This window comes from Gigantopelta aegis, chromosome 4, assembly GCF_016097555.1.
Source record: "Gigantopelta aegis isolate Gae_Host chromosome 4, Gae_host_genome, whole genome shotgun sequence".
Taxonomy (NCBI): domain Eukaryota; kingdom Metazoa; phylum Mollusca; class Gastropoda; order Neomphalida; family Peltospiridae; genus Gigantopelta; species Gigantopelta aegis.
The window spans coordinates 91,512,268-91,533,189 of record NC_054702.1 but is presented as its reverse complement, the minus strand read 5'-3'; the positions used below and the strand labels follow the sequence as shown (position 1 = coordinate 91,533,189).

The following is a 20,922-nucleotide window of genomic DNA, read 5'->3' as shown; positions in this document are numbered from 1 at the left end:
AAATGTTATTTTAAATTTGATGTTATGTTTAGTTGGTTTTTTGCCTTGTGAAGTGGCATTCGGTAGAGTTTTATCTCAAGAAAAGTACGAAAAAGTGCCTTTTTAGTTTAAAATGTTTGGTCAAACTAACACCTTATTACTGTGACCTGATTGTATTTTCAGTGTCCTTTCCCGCAGGTTATTTTAAGCTAGGTGTTGCCCGGTTTTGATACGATACAGGGCATCGTATCTAACAACCAACTGCCTATAAAATAATTGCAGTATATTTTAGAGTACTATTTGAATATGGACATAATTGCATGTCATATTAAATAACCACTTGCATAACCAATACAAATAAACTGAAAAGGATGAGTTGCCAGACTTTCTTTGACGTATCTCGAAAACACTGTTGGTCCTTCAACAATCTAAGCAGCAGGGGCGGCATTTAGATCAGTCTGTTGAGTCCTCGCTGGAGGTGCTTTGAGTTTTTTCTCGTTCCAACCAGTGCATCACAACTGGTCAAAGGCCATGGTATGTGCTTTCGTGTCTGTGGGAAAGTGCGTATAAAAGATCTGCTGCATTAGGAACAATATAGCGAGTTTCCTCTGATGACTACGAGTCAGAATAACCAAATGTTTGACATCCAATAGTCTGATGAATATATCAGTGTGCTCTCGTGGTGCCGTTAAACAACAACAAAAAAAGAAACCCAACTAAGCAGCAAGTCGTCTCCAACCGTCACCTCCAAGACCTTCACAAATACTTTGGTTCTAAATGCCCTCCGATTGGCTTGTCATACTGATCGTTTCTAATAAAAATTTCTTGATATACCAACGTTTCTAATCGCCTCTTTATTATTGTTATTATTATTGACCATTGTAGTCCAAATGCTTCTGAAACTAGCCATTATGTGTTCCTTTCTACAGCGGCACCGACATCAGTTTGCAAGTTTCAAAAGTACAAAATACTACTTTAATATACATAATAGTCGATCATCTGTCATAAAGGATAAGAATTCATTTAGTGTGTTTGCATCAAATTCAAGTTCAAATCTGCACGTGGGAGAGTTGCAGGTTATATAATACAATGCAAAATGCTTTGTTACCGTGCTTACATATGATGCATACATATCATTATTATATACATATAAACACACATGTATAGACACTTTTGGAATAACTGAAACAACCAAGAGACGGGAAAACAAGCCTGGATAAAATGGCTAACATGCCAAAATAAAAATGAATTTACCGCTCAGTCGAAATCTATATATCTTGGAGCATTTTAGACGGACAATCGAAACATAAATGAGAAGAGAATAAACTAATAATGTTGGGGAAGAGAAATGTTAACTTAAGAAGTTGCCTTACTATTTGTCTCTGATTTATCTCAACACTGCTCATTATTCCGTACAACAAAAATAATAAAGTACTGTAATAAAAAGGATCAATATTGATCAATCCTCTTGGAGGGTGGGGGTGGGGTGTCGGAGAGGAGAGGAGCGGATGAAAACACTCGTCTGGCGTACGATGAGTTGTAAGGTCAATCTGCCTAAAAATCCGTTTGGGTTATTACCCTTGTCGACCAATGCTCCACGACTGGTATTTCAAAATACGTATTACTGCGGTCAAAATGCATGTAAAATATGTCGTTTTTACTCTGCAACAATAAGCGCAACCTGTGTGGTGGAAGCTGGCATCTTCTCTAACTTTCTTTATTAAAGGGACTGTCCTGAGTTTGAAGCCATCATAAGATGTTTCCGACCAACATATCCTTTTGGCGACTAAAATTATATATTAAATACTTTGTCTCGTTTAGAATACCAGTGTCTGTATATATCCAATGTCGTGAAAGCAGAAAGTTCACCAACTTTCTGCTGGTAGTTGGTAGTCTGAGCCTAACATTAGTCGTAAACATGCTACAGTGGCACCAAAGTCAGGATAGTCCCTTTAAGTATCACAATTACGTTATATCTGACGACTATCAGCAACAAAATCATTCTGCTGAGGAGTTCTTAGACATTGTTTTCCTTGTTATGTGATGGAAAGTTGATTTATTAATCATCGGCTATTGAATGTGAAACATTTGGTAATTTTGACATTTAGTCTTAGAGAGGAAACCCGCTACATTTGTTCATTAGTAGCTAGGTATCTTTTATATGCACCACACCACAGACATGATGGCATGGCACATATCACGGCCTTTGATATACCAGTCATGGTGCACTGGCTGGAACGAGAAATAGGCCCATCGATCCCCGGGGACGATCCTAAACCGACCGCGTAGTAGTCGAACGCTTTAACACTGAGCTACGTCCCCCCTCGTTGTTTACCGGCCTCGGTGGCGTCGTGGTAGGCCATCGGTCTACAGCTGGTAGGTACTGGGTTCGGATCCCAGTCGAGGCATGGGATTTTTAATCCAGATACCGACTCCAAACCCTGATTGAGTGCTCCGCAAGGCTCAATGGGTAGGTGTAAACCACTTGCACCGACCAGTGATCCATAACTGGTTCAACAAAGGCCATGGTTTGTGCTGTGGGACGCGCAAATAAAAGATCCCTTGCTGCTAATCGGAAGAGTAGCCCATGTAGTGGCGACAGCGGGTTTCCTCTCAAAATCTGTGTGGTCCTTAACCATATGTCTGACGCCATATAACAGGAAATAAAATGTGTTGAGTGCGTCGTTAAATAAAACATTTCTTTCTTTCTCCCCGTTGTTATGTGATAGGTGCATTCAACAGTTTACAAGCATGTATATATACTCTTCAAAAAAAGAAACGCAAAAGGGTACAAATGGGTTATAACTCCGATTTTATGTTTCCTACCGGTTCATGCTTTGTGAATATAAGGTCATTGCATGTCCCAAACACATTCCCACGGTTACATTCGATAAAACGCAGCTACTGTACAATAAAGTTCCAAAATGTGAATATTCGCAAAAACGCAGCCACGTGCAAACCATGTCACCACTGCACGTGCGTTGTCTGCACGTGCAACATGAACACCGACAGTATAAAAGTGCAGGGTGTTCGCTTGCCTGGCCTCTGTATCTGGCCGACAGTTGACAATCCAGGACATGCCACGTTTCAGTGAACCGCAGAGAAACAATGCCATCGGCCGACTAGACGCAGGCGAATCCAGAACGGCCGTTGCCAGGGCATTCCATGTGTCCCCAAGCACCATCTCCAGACTGTGGGACCGTTACCAGCAACATGGATCAACACGTGACCTCCCTAGATCCGGTCGACCACGGGTCACTACCCCCGGGCAGGACCGCTACATCCGGGTACGCCACCTTCGGGAACGATTGACTACTGCCACCTCCACAGCCGCAGCAATACCAGGTTTGCGCAGGATATCCGACCAGACCGTACGGAACCGCCTACGTGAGGTAGGAATTCGTGCCAGACGTCCAGTTCGAGGTGTCATCTTAACACCACAACACCGTCGACTCCGACTGCAGTGGTGCCAGATTCATCGACAATGGCCTCAACTGCGATGGAGACAGGTGTGGTTCAGTGACGAGTCCCGATTTCTGCTCCGACGTCATGATGGAAGATGTCGCGTGTATAGGCGTCGTGGTGGAACGTTATGCGGCAAACTGCGTGCAGGAAGTGGACAGATTCGGCGGGGGTAGTGTCATGGTGTGGGCAGCCATCTCACACACTGGCAGAACTGACCTGGTCCACGTGCAGGGCAACCTGAATGCACAGGGCTACATTGACCAGATCCTCCGGCCACACATCGTTCCAGTTATGGCCAACGCCAACGCAGTGTTCCAACATGACAACGCCAGGCCTCACACAGCACGTCTCACAACGGCTTTCCTACAGAACAACAACATTAATGTCCTTCCTTGGCCATCGATATTACCGGATTTGAACCCAATTGAGCATCTATGGGACGAGTTGGACCGACGCCTCCGACAGCGACAACCACAGCCCCAGACCCTGCCCGAGCTGGCAGCAGCCTTGCAGGCCGAGTGGGCCACCATCCCCCGGGACGTCATCCGTACTCTGGTTGCTTCAATGGGCAGGCGGTGCCAGGCAGTTGTCAACACACGCGGAGGCCACACCCGGTATTGACTCTAGATGACCTTGACCTTGGTGGTGTGTCCTATCACTTACTCACAATGGACTAGAGTGAATTGTGAACAATCCTGCAACATTTGGTAATTATCGGACTCACCATTCAATAATTAAATCAATTCTCCAAATGTTACGACAATGTGGTTTTGCGTTTCTTCTTTTGAAGAGTATAGTATGCCAAACGGGAACAAGCTCATTTCCTTCTGCAACTCGATACTCAGGCGTAACAGGTAGCACCGTTGGCCTGCCCTGACCTTTCCCTGAATAGTTGGACGCTGCCCCAAGTTCTGTATAGTTCTGTAAATTTATACCTTCAAACAAGATAAAGATGTTTGCACAGGCTGTCTGTACAGGCTAAAGGAAACAATATGGTAAGTACTGGAGCTATATTAACACATGGTTTATAAGTTTGATTTCAATAAGAACATACATGTATAAGGGATCATTGATATGCGGTTAACCCATTTTTAAACAGTAAACATGCACACCATGCGAACTAGCACGCTACTGGTAATGAGGGAGAGGGGTGGGAGCAGAGCGGTTCCTTTGGCTAAAGGCAAACAAACCCTTTAAATCTTGTCTTGGTTATAATTCAATGTTATGACTTCAGTTTGTCACACATATTGAACTGTGTACATGTGTGTGCCTATTTCTGAGAGAGAGAGAGAGAGAGAGAGAGAGAGAGAGAGAGATAGAGATAGAGAGAGAGAGAGAGAGAGAGAGAGATAGAGAGAGAGATAGAGATAGAGATAGAGATATATAGATATATATCTAACCCCAGCGGTCACTCATAACAGGGAAAATATTTTCCATATTTTCTCAGTGAGAAATATTCTGCATTGGTCTAACAAACAATACTATTGGACAATTTGACGCTTACAAACCAATGCCGTTGTCGGTACTAAAATATGACATCATCACGATTTGGCAAACACACAAAATGACATCATGTAGTTTAAAGAGTTTTTGGTGTTAAATTTATAACAAAATGTCATTTTAATGCAGTTCATTATAGATTTTGTAGCAGAATAAAAATAACTTTTGTTTTTGAAAATTATCTATGAACGTGATTAAATTACAGAATAGTGCGTAAAGTTGTTTACATCGTTTCTATTAAATTACAAAGTTATAGCAATTCTCAGAATGTAAAGTATGGTTAGACCGTTTCTATACACGTTGGCCTTCGTGCTAAAGCTCGTAACAACTGAAAACTATTTCACTATATATATATATATATATATATATATGTTTTATAAATCGAGCCAGGGCAGTTTTTTATAAAGCAGAGTAAATAGAAAAACAATAAGAGAAATGTCCATGTGATAATCTTTCACATATATTTAAGAAATTCATTTAAAAACTATTTCTCCTGATAAAATCGCAACGAATTATAACAATGCATTAGACTAAAACTGTTAGCTAAGAATTAAGTTTCCACTTGTTATCTATTAAGTTTCGTATGTTTTAACTTTCAGGGTCGAAACAAACAAATACACAGTGACGTCACGCAAAATGGAGCCAGTATTGAAAATACGTCTTCGTACACTTCACTACCACGGCTGGAGTTGGTGTTTTACGCCGCAACAGAAGCAGCTGCAATAATGTTTGCTATCTATTCTGTGTATAATGATTCCATAGGTTAGCATCATAATTTAACACACACACACACACACACACACACACACACACACACACACACACACACAAAGAAAAAGAAATGCACAATAATAATGAAAAAACCCAACACCCCCTCCCACTAAACAAACAACAACAAAACCCAAACAACAACAAAACAAATAAACCCATGGACAACCCCGCTAGCACCAAAACATATATAATGACCTTTAATAAAAGCAAGTAAAGGGCAATTACAAAAGGTCATAATGCAATTGGCTGCAGGTTTTCAATTACAATATCATTATAGTTTGACATATACAACTACTTTTTGTTCAATTAAAAAAAGAAACTTAGGACGAGTCTAGTCTTTGGATAAGCGGAAGATATTGTCAAATGCATAGGTCTCACTACACAGTTCATGTCTGGGGGTGAGAGTTGATTGATGACGGTCCACTATAGTTCTTAATTGTGACACATGTTATGGTTCACATATTCGCTTCTAGGAATAGGGGAAGAATTAAAAACAATATAGTATATGGTTAATGGTAAGCCTTCTGGCTGTATTTTGCCCATGTTATTTTGTAATATTGTGTATTGACTTTTTGGGATATGGGTGCGCAAGAGACAACCGGAGTGAATCGGTTAATGAACCACCTGTTCGGACCAGTACTACAGCCAGATTCGGTCATATAGCAAAACACTGATACGGAAATGTTCCCAATTTTGGAGTGAAAATAAATGCTTATATAATGTATGTTCGCAATTATGTATATTGTTAGCGCCAACGAGAATCCGTTCTATTGGCAATCTTCATTTGAAGTTGGGCAATTTGACATGAATTTCAATGTCAGATGACACCTGTGTAGTGAGACCATATTAAAAAAGGACCAATAGACACTATCCTTTTCCGTATTTCCCCCACCAATAACTCTCAATTACTGAAACGTTACTTGCTACCAATTGTCATCCCACTGACCCACACACCATTGCCGTAATATTGCCGTATATCTTTCTATTAGACAGGTTTACCTGGATACACCCATCCTTTACAGAAAATGGCTGGGCTTGGCTGAAAAGGAAAAAGGTATTTTATAAAAGATTTACAAATATTTTTATTTTGAAATCGGTCTTGTATAGAACACAGTTATAGTTTAGATGAATGGATGCATAAATGGATAAACGGATGGACATATGGATATATTGGCCAGCTTAAATTAACTAAAAGAAGGGCAATGCAATCTTATTCAGGACAATGCAATACAGGTCTTCTCCAATTTAACACAAATGTTGTGGGTGGGGTGGGTTTTTCTCAATTGTTTCTGCCTCCTAGCTAGGTATGACCTGCATGCATTGCTAGATAAATGAACTGACATACGGAATAACATGACTGCTGAAAATTGAAACTTGGAATTGTATATTTAAGTAAGATGCATTGTTTCAGTTGGGTAATCAACATCAGTGACTATTTAACTAAATAATATAGTGCTGTGTTTATTATTGTAGGATATTGCCGATTTCGAGTGGCATTTTTGGTACAAGACACTATGGCTCCTCTTACCATGGTACGCTGGACATTTTCTGATGGGAAACATTATGGAACAAATACTTCCTAAGGTACTTCAGCTTCAAAACAAAAATATTTTTTTTTGAACATTCTAAATAAAGTGTTTCATTAACATATGGCTATCATGTTTAAGTAATGCAAAATCTGATTGAAATCAGCTCATAGTTTAGGTACTAGTAGTAATTAATCATTATTAAAAGCTTTACTGACATGCATGATAAGAATGTACAAGCTGAGTCTGTGGATTTAATGTAACACAATAGAACCACAACAACAATTAATACCATACAAACGACAATTAATTTTTATACGAATGCTATACAGATTAAGGGAAACAAATTTTATAATGGACAAATCGTTTAGAAAGTTGTTTGAATATTGTCCGTCAGATCTATAATGTTTGCTCTTAATATGTATTTTGTGCTCTCCATATATATATATATTATGTTTGCCTTCTGTCAGCTGCCATGTTACATGTATGTATTTCATAATATATGCACTTGCTATACTATAATACCTATTAACTGCTGCTGACACAATGCGTTGAGTAAAGTCAAGTTTGTTTTGTTTAACGACACCACAAGAACACATTGATTTATTAATCATCGGCTGTTGGTAACTTTCACATATATAATCTTAGAAAGGAAACCCGCTACATTTTCCTATTAGTAGCAAGGAATATTTTATATGCACCATCCCACAGACATGATAACACATACCACGGCCTTTTGTATATCAGCCGTGGTGCACTGGCTGGAACTAGAAATAACCCAATGGGACCACCGACGAAAATCAATCCTAGACCGACTGCGCATCAGGCGAACGCTTTACCACTGAGATACATCCTGTCCCCAATGTGTGGAGTGTTAAACAAACATTTATTTTCATTTCAGTTCAGAAACCTGGGATATCTTCTCTTCTCGTTGGTGTATCTGCTTCGCCTGTTCGGCTGGAAGATTGTACTGTTATTTATATCTCACGGCTGTGCTGTATTTTTTGCTTCTACCTTTTGCAATTCTGCTGTCGTCTGGGCAACGAGTCTTGGATTGATGTGCACCATAAATTTTGACCAATCGCAGACATTAATAGTTAGTTATTGCACCAGAAAATGCTAATTATTTGTTTTACCTGTTTCAATTCATATATTCTGTTAACTGAATGCACTCCGTACTAAAGATCTGAATATATGCAAACTGAATTATATTGCAAAATCTTTATTTCTGTTGATTTAGTTTTTAAATACTATTTGACAAATTCCTAGGTTGACTTAATTTATTTTATAAATAAAACTGTATAGTCAAAATATGATATGATTGCATAAGGTATTTCACACTTCTTACTAATTAGTATCAGTCCTTTTTTACTACATGTTATTTATTTTATTTTATTTCATTGATTTATTGTTAGTCAAGATAAATATTTATCGAATGTATTCATCTGTCTTTTCAGAATTCTCTCATGACGTCAAATGAAAATAAAGAAGAAAATCTTTACCTTATAACTTTAGAACTCGTAAAAGTCAATCTTAAATGTACCAGCTTTTGTTTGGAAAAGGTTAATAACCAGCTGTCAAACTCTTCAAACCAAAATGCATCATTTGGTTATAATAAATGTAAGAAGCATACTACAAATCATACTGACATTTCTTCACGAAGTCATTCATCGGCAATGAATGGAGGACAGCTTCCGCCTACTTCTTCAGAACTAAACAAAAGCTTCCAGTCAGACAAACCTTCTGATCACTATGGTCTACTAGATCTGTTCCAATACATGTTCTATTTCTCGCTGTTATTCTGCGCTCCATTCGTTACATACAACATATTTAATAGTCAGGTAATCATTAAAGGGAATCTATCTTAGCTGCATAATGGCGGTTTCCCGCCAAAAGAACATTTTCTACATTTTTGTTTTAAAATAGGAAAACTGATATCAAATGATGAGAATTTGAAAAAAAAAAAAATCAACCTTGATAGATATAGCTATATTTCATTACAAACTGGAGTTTGTAAGATACGTCTATGTGTAATATTTAAATAAATATATAATATATATTTTATTTGTGTTTATATAATGTATTGTTGAAAGCATAAACGTATTTTTGTTAGTATTACCAATAATAAAACCTTTCTTGAATCAGATAAACTCAAATCCGCTACCATGGAACAGACGGAAACTGTACGACACCATCTTTGTTTTCTTGAGAATTGCCTTCTGGGCTTTCATCGTCGAATTCTCCTTGCACCACCTATATTTCTCCGCCATGATGTTCAACCCATATATTCTGAAACGGGTCTCCCACTGTACCCTGATGGGGATCGGATACTTGCAAGGGCAGTTCAAGATGGTCAAGTACTTAGTCTTCTATAGCCTCACTGGACAGATGGCAGGGTTGGAAGGTATAGAAGTACCGGGACCTCCCAGCTGTATCTCCTACATCTACCGCTATTCACAAATGTGGAAGTAAGAATTAAATCTAGATGTAGAAATCATAGTTTTGATGTACCTTTGTAGTACTGTTCTTTGCTCAATCCTCCGGGTGTGATTTAAATATATATGAACAAATAGATGTCATAAACATTAATTTAATTTAATAGGATCCTAGACCGGTTGCAAACTTGCTATTCAGGCAAATTAGTACGATATTATTTGATCATGATGTGTAGTAAGTTGACTGTTTAAATGAGTTGACTTGACTAAAGTAATATTTAATGTTTTATTTTCAGATTGTTCGATAAAGGAATATATAATTTTACCAAAAGGTAAGGTGAACTTTTCATCAGCGGCTTTTTATATGTATTATTCAAAACTTCAGAATTATAATAGCATTCACGAAGACTGCTGAGGTGTCGTTAAACATCATTCATTCATTCATTCATTCATTCATTCATACGTACTTACTTAGTTTTTAAAATATTAGTCAGGACGAACCTATAAAGGGCAGGAAGTGTCTTGTTAAATGAATGGCGTGAAAATGCGAGTTCAGACATCTTGAACAGACGAGTTCGTGGCTTCATTAGAAACCTACAGTTAAATATTTTTGTAAATCGACAAGACCAACGATAGACCGATACCCCTCCGTATCCTCCAACTCCTATTTCTATTTCAAATTATATTAAAAACTATTTAATTCTTGAAATTTTAATTTTAACATTATTTTACATTACTATGCCTAACATTTATTTTATTTTATATTCAGGTATATCTACATTCCGCTGGGAGGATACAAGGCTGGGCTTCCTCGAAAACTATTTGGGTCGTTTCTCTGTTTTATGTTCTTTTACAACTATCATGGTCTGGACGTATACTTGTTGATATGGTGCCTTCTTAACTTCGCCGAACTGGTTATAGAAGTCTGTGCATCTTTACTGGAGAACACGCCGGCAGTACAGACATTAGAGGCAAGTATAATTTAAGTGAAAAAAGGAAACTAATGTTTAATAATATCTTAGCACATGGTTTAGTCTACAATTTTAGAGAAGAAACCCGATATTTCACCTTCCCATTGAAAACCAGTCACCTGTAAAATGCCCTTCCCAACACAGGGTCGCATACATTATGACCTTTGATATGCCAATAATTTGCCGAATACACCGATGTGAACTATACACTTCATAATTCTTTTTATATGCACTTTTTCAGAGAAAAGACTGTACATAACACAGCCGTTGATATACCAGTCGTCAAACGTATGGTATTGAAATACTAATTTCATGACATCTGGTCGCGTGAAATATGTATTTTCATTAGAATGTATTTTAATTTTCCTCTAATTAAAATGTTCAAAACAAGTAAATGGTTATGTTCGTAAATTGTAATTGCTTTAATTATTCTGAATGGTCGAGCATCCAATTCAAATTGAGTTATTTCTAAAAAAAAAACCCAAAACACAACAAAAAAACGAATATAAAAAACCCACCCCAAACATAACAACGACAACACATTTAAACAACAACCCCCCCCCCCCCCAAACCCAAACCCTAAAACCCCCAGTGCGACAAATAACCACACCAAATCACTGCCTTGAGTGTTTCTATAAATAGAATAATAAGATGTAACAGAACCATGGCCCATAATATACTGTTTTTATTTCAGGCCACTTACCTGACGCCATTGTGGGTGAGACGCATCCACGCACTTCTAGCAGTCCCACTTTTGTACATTTCTGTTTTCGCAATCTTCTATTTCTTTGGCGGAAAACAAATTGGCAACATATATATTGACAGGAACTTCATAAATGGTGCGTTGTTATTATTATACAGCAATGGATTACGATATTCTGCCTAGCTCTGTGTCTATTGATATATCTTTATTGTTCCATGCATGCACGAACACACACACACACACACACACACACACACACACACACACACACACACACACACACACAAAGAGAGAGGGGGAGAGAGAGGGGGAGAGGGGGAGAGGGGGGTGAGAGAGGGGGAGAGAGAGGGAGGAGAGGAGAGAGAGGGAGGGGGAGAGAGGGGGGAGAGAAAGGGGGGAGAGAAAGGGGGAGAGAAAGAGAGAGAGAGAGAGAGATGCAATTTGTTTCATGTACTCGTACCAATCGATGAACAATAGCGTGACGTAATACCATTGTAATAAAGGGGTCCCACAGTTTCTTCCAAGATTATTGCATGCAGATATCAAACACTGTGTATATACTGCTCTAATAACCTCGTACTTAGCTTCTATGACTTTTTATTAAGAAATTTTAACATTACCGTCAGTAAGTTTTTATTTGGTCTCATGACACCTGGAAGTACCTGTACTCGTCGAATGACCGACGTTATGAAAAGTAGGATTCGTTTATTACTAATTTGGGTAACCAACTGGCACATAGGCAAAAAGAAAGAAGAAACAAAAGAAAAACAAACCCATTTCATTTGCGTGTTGGATCGTTGTTGACGTTAATCATGGAAGCGAAGGATGTCATCATGACGTAAATTCATTGTGATGCAACGCCGTGGAATTAGTAAGGCCACCGCAGACATTTGCAACTTTGTCGCATGCAAATGAAATTACATGACTGCAAGCAACTTTTTTTCTCGTTGCACTGATCCGCACACACATGCGACAACCAGCAATTTTAGTCTGACAGTGATCACGTGACAGTCTAAATGGCGATTTTTTCCCGTATTTGTTTCGATGGTGGTCATCGAGATATGTTCTGCAACATATTTGTTATGACGTAGAAGACTGAATTTACGTAAAGTTGCACTGAATTCGTCCCACACGCTTTTTGGTCCTTTAGGATATAACCACACAATTTGTGTAGAAAACCTGTATAAACATACCTGATATTCCAAGCGCAGATTCCACCTCTGCAAGACACATCTCCCTTTTAGCCCTATTGCTATATTCAGGGGATATTGTGTCAAAAAGATATGGCATTGTCTGCCACATCACTACTAATTCATCGTCTTTTTCTGTAGACCACATGCTGCTGGAGGCTGCCATTTTGAGTCATGTGATCACTATCTATCCGTTCATTGGCAGTTTAAATTATTACGTCAACGTTTTGTTGCATGGAAGGCGCACACGTTTGCGACAGCGTGCAATTTGATGCAATTACATGCAATAAAATCAAACATGTTTGATCGGAGCAATTTCAGTTGCATGCAACAAAAATTGCATCGCTGGCTAGCGCACACGATGCAACAAGGTGCAATTTTTGTTGCGTGCGAACGTAACCAGCTAGTGTAAATGCATGTTTTCTCAAATGGGACCCATCCACTCACATATATTTTCCATTCATTGCCAGTACTACGAAATTTAGTCTGTTTGCCAAAACCTCATTTTTGGCTGAACCTTGCAGTTCGGTAGCCACAATTGATACATGCATTTTCTTTAAATCTACTATCAACGTTACTTGACGGAAGTTGAGGCTTTTTGCTCAGCCGATAGCTGTCGTGTGCAGGCGATTTTGTTGAGTTGTTTTGTCTTTCGTGGTCATGAGGAAAATACAAGTATCTATCATGTTTGATATTTTTGACCACGTGTGACATCAATCTCATCGCGGGCTACGTGAGCTATCAGCTGAGCTGAATTTACCAAGTGACCAATGGAAACTTGGACCAGAGTGACGTCATTGTGACAGTCGTATGCAAGCTAGCTCAGCACTTTGGTCTCACTACACATATGTCATCTGCCATTGTAACCCATGTTAAATTGCCAAACTTCAAACGAAGATTGCCAATAGAACGGGTTCTCGTTGGCACTAACAATATACACCATTGCGAACATACATTATTAAAGTATTTATTTTCACTCCAAAATTGAGAACATTTCCGTCTCAGTTTTTTGCTATATGACCGCATCTGGCTGTAATACCGGTCCGAACAGGTGGTTCATTAACCGATTCATTCCGGCTGTCTCTTGCGCTATACACCCATGTCCCAAAAGGTCGATGCACACTATTACAAAATAACATGGGCAAAATACAGTCAGAAGGCTTACCATTAAACATACATATTGTTTTAATTCTTCACCATTTCCTAGAAGTGAATATGTGAACCATAACATGTGTCACAAGTAGGAACTATAGTGGACCGTCATCAATCAACTCTCACCTGGAAGTGATCTGTGTAGTGAGACCTTAGCTCATCGTGAGCGGTGAAATTGCTGTGAGCTATCAGCTGAGTAAAAAGTCTCCAGTTACTTTTTTCTCAGCTGATAGCTCTTGTCTGTGGTAAGCTTTAGACCGATGTTAACATTCTGGAAGCCAAACATCTTTTTCAAGCGACAAACAATAAATAGCGTGACGTAATAGCATTGTAATGAAAATATCCATCAGTTTCTTTGAAGAATACTGAATGAGAGGTATCACAATCTGTACATACTGCCCTAGTAGCTTCATACGTAGCTTATTTGGCTGTTATTAAAACATCTTAACATTATTGTCAATACGATTTTATGTGGTCTAATGAGACCTGGAAGCTCCATTTCTCATCGGATCACCGAAGATAAGCAAAGTCGGGCCCGATTATTACTTGGATGGGTGACTACCTGACTCGCAGACAGAAACAAACAAACAAACAAACAAACCCTTTTAAAGAAAAATGTCTTTCTCTTTGGGATGCTGGATAGTTATAGACATTATGGAAGCCAAACGATGTCATCGTGACGTAAATTCATTGTTATATAACGTCATGGAATTAGCGCGCACACACACACACGCACACGCACGCACGCACGCACGCACGCACACACATACACATACACATACACACACGCATACACACGCATACACATACACATGCACACACACATGCACACAAACATACACACACATACATACATACACACATACATACACACACATACATACACACACACACATACATACACACACATACACTCATATACACACATACACACACACACATATACACACACACATATATACACACACACACACACACACATACACAGTGTAGGTTTTTTTCTTATATCGTTGATGTTCTGGAGGCCATACTTCGTTTCCAAACAGGTTTTTTCAAAGACTATTGTGTATATATACTGACCCACTAGCTTTATCCGTAGCTTCAATGACATTACCGTTATTTTATTTAGTCTAATGGCACCTGAAAACAAGAATTCTTGTCGGACCACCGAAGATAAGTAAAGTCAGGCTCTGTTTTTACTTGGATATGTGACCACCTGGCACACACACAGAAACAAAGAAAATATTTTGTTATGTAATCTGAACGACAAAACCGTATTACATTATCAAAATCGTATTATATCTGAACTGCAGAGTCGAAAGGATGTCTGGCAGTCGTGATTGGTTCCATGATCCACTATCAGATGTTCGTCCTAGGATATCCGTAACAGAATGTTTCATCCCTCCTGCATCGTACGTAGGAGGACTACCACTTCCTAAACAAGCTTAAAAAAACAAACAACTTGCATAGGATAGAGCTCAGTTGAAAATTTACAGCTGTGATTGCATGCATCCATGGATCTCTGTCTCTCTGTCTCTGTCTCTCTCTCTTACACACACACACACTATCTCTCTCTCTCTCTCTGTCTGTATGTCTGTCTGTCTGTCTCTCTCTCAGACAGACGTACAGACAGAGAGAGAAAGAGTGAGATAGTGTGTGTGTGTGTGTGTGAGAGAGAGAGAGAGAGAGAGAGAGAGAGAGAGAGAGAGAGAGAGAGAGAGAGAGAGAGAGAGAGAGAGAGAGAGGAGAGAGAAGAGAGAGGGAGAGAGAGAGAGAGAGAGAGAGAGAGAGAGAGAGAGGCGTGCCTTTTCGTAAACTCATAGACCATTACTGATGTTCTGGAAGCAAATTATCTTTTCCAAGCGACGAACAATAGCGTGACATAATAACATTGTAATGAAGGGTAAATACTGACCTATATTTGTATTTGTATCTTTACACTGTTTTTATTTATATCTTGAATTTTTCTGTTGATGTTGATCATCACCTTGTTTGTTTCCATTACCATAGTTTGACACCCAATAGCCGATGTAATTTTCGTGCTGGTGTGTCGTTAAACATTCATTCATTCATTCGTTCGTTCATTCATTAATACCTTCAGACGTAGCTCTTGTATGACTATTAGTAAGATATCTTATCATTATCGTCGATACGATTTCATTTGGTCTAATGGTAGCAGAAGAGAAGAAGTTTATTTTGTTTAACGACACCACTGGATTAATTAATCATCGGCTACTGGATGTCAGACATGTGGTAATTCTGAGACGTGGTCTTCAGAGGAAACCCGCTATATGTTTCCTAATGTAGCAATGGATATTTTATATGCACCATCCCACAGACAGGATAGTACATACCACCTTTGATATACCAGTCGTGGTGCACTGGCTGGAACGACAAATAGCCCAATGGTCCCAAACCGACCGCACATCAAGCGGGAGCTTTACCGCTGGGCTACGTCCCGCCACCTGGTAGCAGAACAGAGTTCGCTTGTTGTTTTTGCACAGATCCGCTTGGGTGTGGTTTATATGGATGTAAACATTGTTAAATATGCACCCAAAAGCATGCATTTTGGAATGTATCACAACGATGTAACTCAAAATATTTGAAACGAGTCTTCTTTATAATTATGAAACTTTTTGTAATCTCATTGAGACTAAAAATACCCGTATCTTTCTTTATTTTTACACCATAGATGTTCACTTAGCCTAGGATACCAGGGGCTGGCATACATAAATCTCAGCTGAAAATTCACAAATAACTGTAATTTTCCGTCTTTGGTCTCACTACACAGATCACTATAGTTCCTAATTGTGACACATGTTATGGTTCACATATTCACTTCTAGGAAATGGTGAAGAATAAAAACAATATGTATGTTTAATGGTGAGTTTTCTGGCTGTATTTTGCTCATGTTATTTTGTAATATTGTAAATCGACCTCTTGGGACATGAGTGTATAGCGCAAGAGACAGCCGGAGTGAATCGGTTAATGAACCACCTGTTCGGACCGATACTACAACCAGATGTGGTCATATAGCAAAAAAACTGAGACGGAAATGTTCCCAATTTTGGTGTGAAAATAAATGCTTATATAATGTATGTTCGCAATGGTGTATGTTGTTAGTGCCAACGAGAACCCGTTCTATGTTTGAAGTTGGGCAATTTAACATAGGTTTCAATGGCAGATGGCATCTGTGTAGTGAGACCTTTGTATACTGGATCATTGTTGACATTGTGGAAGCTAAACAATGTCATCGTGACGTAAATTCATTATTACGTCACACCGTGGAATTAGCACACACAGAAACACACACACACACACACACACACACACACACGGACAAACATGGTAGTTTTTTCTTAGTTCACTGTTAATGTTGTATAGTCAAACTTCGGTCTGAAGCGTGACGTAGCGTTGTAACGAGGGGATGGGGGCGGTATTTAGCTCAATCGGTTGAGTGGTCGCTTGAGGTGCTTGTGTCCAAGATAGAACCCACCAGATGGATCCATTCATCTGATTGAGTTTTTCTCGTTCCAACCAGTGCACCACAACTGGTCAAAGGTCGTGGTATGTGCTTTCCTATCTGTGGAAAAGTGTATATAAAAAAACACAAAAAACTTGCTTGCTGCATTAGGAAAAATATAGCAGGTTTCATCTGATGACTACATGTCAGAATTACTAAATGTTTGACATCCAATAGCCGATGATTAATTAATCAATGTGCACTAGTGGTGTCGTTAAACAAAACAAACTTTTTTTTTTTTTTGGTAATAAAGAGAACCCACAGTTTTTTCCAAGAATATTGAATGGGAGGTATCACACTTCTGTGACTTGTATTACGAAATCTTCACATTACCGTTAATACATTTTTATTTGGTCTAATAACACCTGAAATATCACCAAAGATTGTTGACCGCCTGGCACGCAGATAGAAACAAAAACAATTTGAAAGAAAACACACATTTAGCAAACACTTTTGTTTTTAAACCTGTTAAAATGTATTTAACATAAGAGGTTTAAAATGAATCCTCAGGAAATCAGCTCATATTACATGTTGAAAGTAATTATTATAATATACTCAACATGACTATTGAATATCACTTGGAGTTTAAGGACATTCATCATGGTAAATTCCTAACAAACTATGCAATTATGCGTGACATGGAACTGTTCTATTTTTATTCATGTATATATAGCCAAGTTATAAGTTTCTACCATATCCTAGATGAAAAATGACAGTTAACTAACAATGAATATAACGTATATTTCACGCATTTGTAATGGCTTCTGCAATAACCAGTTCTCTTTAAGGAAAATGTGTAAGCAAGTATTTGTACAGGTACTCAAATCTACGTTATTTTCCCAGTGTTACTTGTTAATGTTTTTTTTTGTTTTTTGTTTTTTGTTCTAGCTAACGTGACAGAGTTCCTGGTAATGTTCCTCATAGTGTATTGTGGTATCCAGGTAGCGATGGAGATCGAAATCATCAAGACCAAGCGTTCTGACATGAAGGAGGATTAATGTAACATGACATTGTGAAAGAAATACGCTGCCTTGACTTGATTAGAAGAATCTCAAACTATAGTGTATAACAAGGTCTACACGCCTCCCACCTTGATAGAGAGAGAGAGGGAGAGGGAGAGGGAGAGGGAGTGGGAGTGGGAGAGGGAGAGGGAGAGGGAGAGGGAGAGGGAGAGGGGGAGAGAGAGAGAGAGAGGGAGGGAGACCAAAAAAAGTACAAATTCTAAATAATAATACAGCTTTCCCATCGAAGCCGAATTAAGCTGCAAACACTTAATATTAGACTGATAAAAAATTTAACCTAGAGGAAAAACACTTTAAAAAAAAAGAAAATTGTAGTTATGTAATTGAAAATTCTAATGTATTTGTAATTCCGTGAATTTAGAATAAAGTATTCTATATATAAAGTGGCGATGTTATTTCTTTTTTACACAAGAGAAACTCTTTATTTGACCGCAGATCCATTTGGTGTAGATAATTTAAAAAAAATATAATTACAGATTAAATATACTAAATTCCAATAAAAACGCACAACCGAATTTTCAGTTGTTATTATCGCATGTGTTACACAATTTTTATGTTATTTATTGTGTACCAAAATACATCCAGTTATACAAAATCAATTAAATGTATTATTTCTTCTCATATCCTTTTCACAACTACAAATCTGATCGATACGTTTACAGTAGACTTTAATATATTATGAATCAAAAGAAACACTGTTTAATTTGCATTAACTAACCCACGCACCTCACGAATCTCGTCAAAGAAAATATCCCATCCACAACGCGTCTTTCGTATAATAATGTTGGTATAATATAAATATTTAAACATACCGTAACTATCAGAACTTGCACATAGGATAGATGTTTCTAAACAGATGCAAAAATATCAATATCGAATGATAAAGCCTCGGATAATTTAAATACTCTTTAAATGATTTATTCAATGTGCTCTAGTGGTGTCGTTAAACAAAACAAACAAACTGTAAATTATTTATTGTGCAGATTATATTAAATCCATTGTCCGAATTCACACTGAAACCAGTTTTTAAAGTCACCCGTTTTATTCCAAAAATAATTTACTCGCAAAGTTTTGTTTTCAAGTTGTGACAATAAACGTATGTGACACTTAGGAATAATGAACAAAGACGACCAATCAGACACTACGTTTATTGATTAGAATATATCAATATAAAGCTGCAGTATAATTCATAGTGTTCATAAAATGGCGATCTCACTGCTGTTTCACAAATGCTTAGAACAAGTATTTCATCCCCTTACCTATTTGGTATATATATAAAATATTCACCATCCCTGCCTGATTTGTATCTATACTTAAAATTAATACGTCTAGAGTATCAGGCAATGGCATTGTTAGCTTTATGTAAAAAAAAACCGGGCCTGCAATAATATATTCAAGCCTGATTTCCTTAAGATCGGCAACACGTCGCAGATCGACACAAACAAGTGACAATCTTGATGGGAATACAAAGCTTTTTCTCCAGCTGTCCTTCGATGAAGGTGGACGTGTCAACGTGCGCTCTCGAGATGCCCCCCCCACCTGGGGGGACTGATTGCCAGCTTCGGCCCGATGTTGGAGTTCCGGGTCACGTATACCGGGTCACGGGCGACCGTGACTTTGGTGTATGGTGACCCGCCTCCACAGAAACGGAAAGGGGGGACTGGAAGAGGAAGAAGAAGGAAGAAACCGGTGCTAGGGAAGGCCCAGGGGGGGACAAAGCTGGCGGCTCAACCGCCAGTGGCGCTCCCTCCTGTGATACCGCCCCCACCGAGTCCTCCGGAGAGGACGCAACCACTTGTGGAGCCTGCATCCCCGGAACGGCCGTACACCACCCAGGGAAATCGTGAGATTCAAACGGACGAGTGTGCCACCACCGACTTCAACCTCCACCCCAAAGACGACGACTCCGGTGCAGCGGTCAACAACGACCGCTCCCGTCGAGTCGCCACATGGACTTGTTGTTCTGGCGACGAAAAGGAAGGCAACATCACCGACCACCCAGCCAGCCAAGACCAAGCCGCCGCCGGAATCCGCTCCCCCTGTTGACGACGAATGGACCATTGCCATCAGTGGACTTCGCCGTCATCTCCATCAGTACATACAGGGGGACACGCAGAAACCACAACTACTTCGGGGGAGGATATCGAACCACCACTGGAAGACCATGGACGACGGCAAGCAGTTACGAGCTTCATTCCAAGATCTTCAACGGAACCAAGGGAATAGTCGTTACGCACCGAAGGGACCAGACCTACAGACAGTGCATCCTGTTTGCTGAACTCGACAACAGATCGATCCACAGGATGCTACAAGCGGTCTGCGGCCCCGACTATTCCAAGGTGCTCCAACATCTACAGCAGATCAGGGATAAGCTGCCGTCGCTCCGAGACACTCCAAGCTCCCCGAAGTAGTACAACCTTACCTAGGACAGGTATCCTCCTTTTTTGGGCTTAGTTGGACTTTAAACTTTTTCGATCGAGCTTCAAAATCTTTATGTTTATTTTTTTATAAATAGTCCAACGCAATTTACTTTGGCGCCCGTTCAATTGCTCAAATCACCTTAAAACCTTTTTGGCCGAGCAGTCAAACTTATTTTTGGGTTTAAATTCTTAGTCCGGACATGATGTTAGGTGCTGTTATTCTCCGTAGACTTTAGCTTTTCTAGTTAGACCCGAAGGAATCGAA

General features: G+C 39.1%; 1 protein-coding gene and 1 long non-coding RNA gene across 2 annotated transcripts; both read left to right on the top strand.

Annotated features, from left to right (window-relative positions):
- Positions 1–5,382: 5,382 nt before the first annotated feature.
- Positions 5,383–7,805, top strand: LOC121372371. Its single transcript, XR_005957921.1, has 3 exons — positions 5,383–5,706; positions 6,705–6,769; positions 7,189–7,805. It is a non-coding gene; the product is annotated as an uncharacterized LOC121372371 (long non-coding RNA).
- A 232-nt stretch (positions 7,806–8,037) lies between these two features.
- On the top strand, positions 8,038–10,736 carry LOC121372370 (protein-cysteine N-palmitoyltransferase HHAT-like). Its single transcript, XM_041498674.1, has 5 exons — positions 8,038–8,337; positions 8,699–9,082; positions 9,387–9,709; positions 9,973–10,008; positions 10,446–10,736. The coding sequence occupies exons 1-5, from the start codon at positions 8,104–8,106 to the stop codon at positions 10,660–10,662; spliced, it is 1,194 nt and encodes a 397-aa protein (XP_041354608.1). The 5' UTR covers positions 8,038–8,103; the 3' UTR covers positions 10,663–10,736.
- The last annotated feature ends 10,186 nt before the right edge of the window (positions 10,737–20,922 follow it).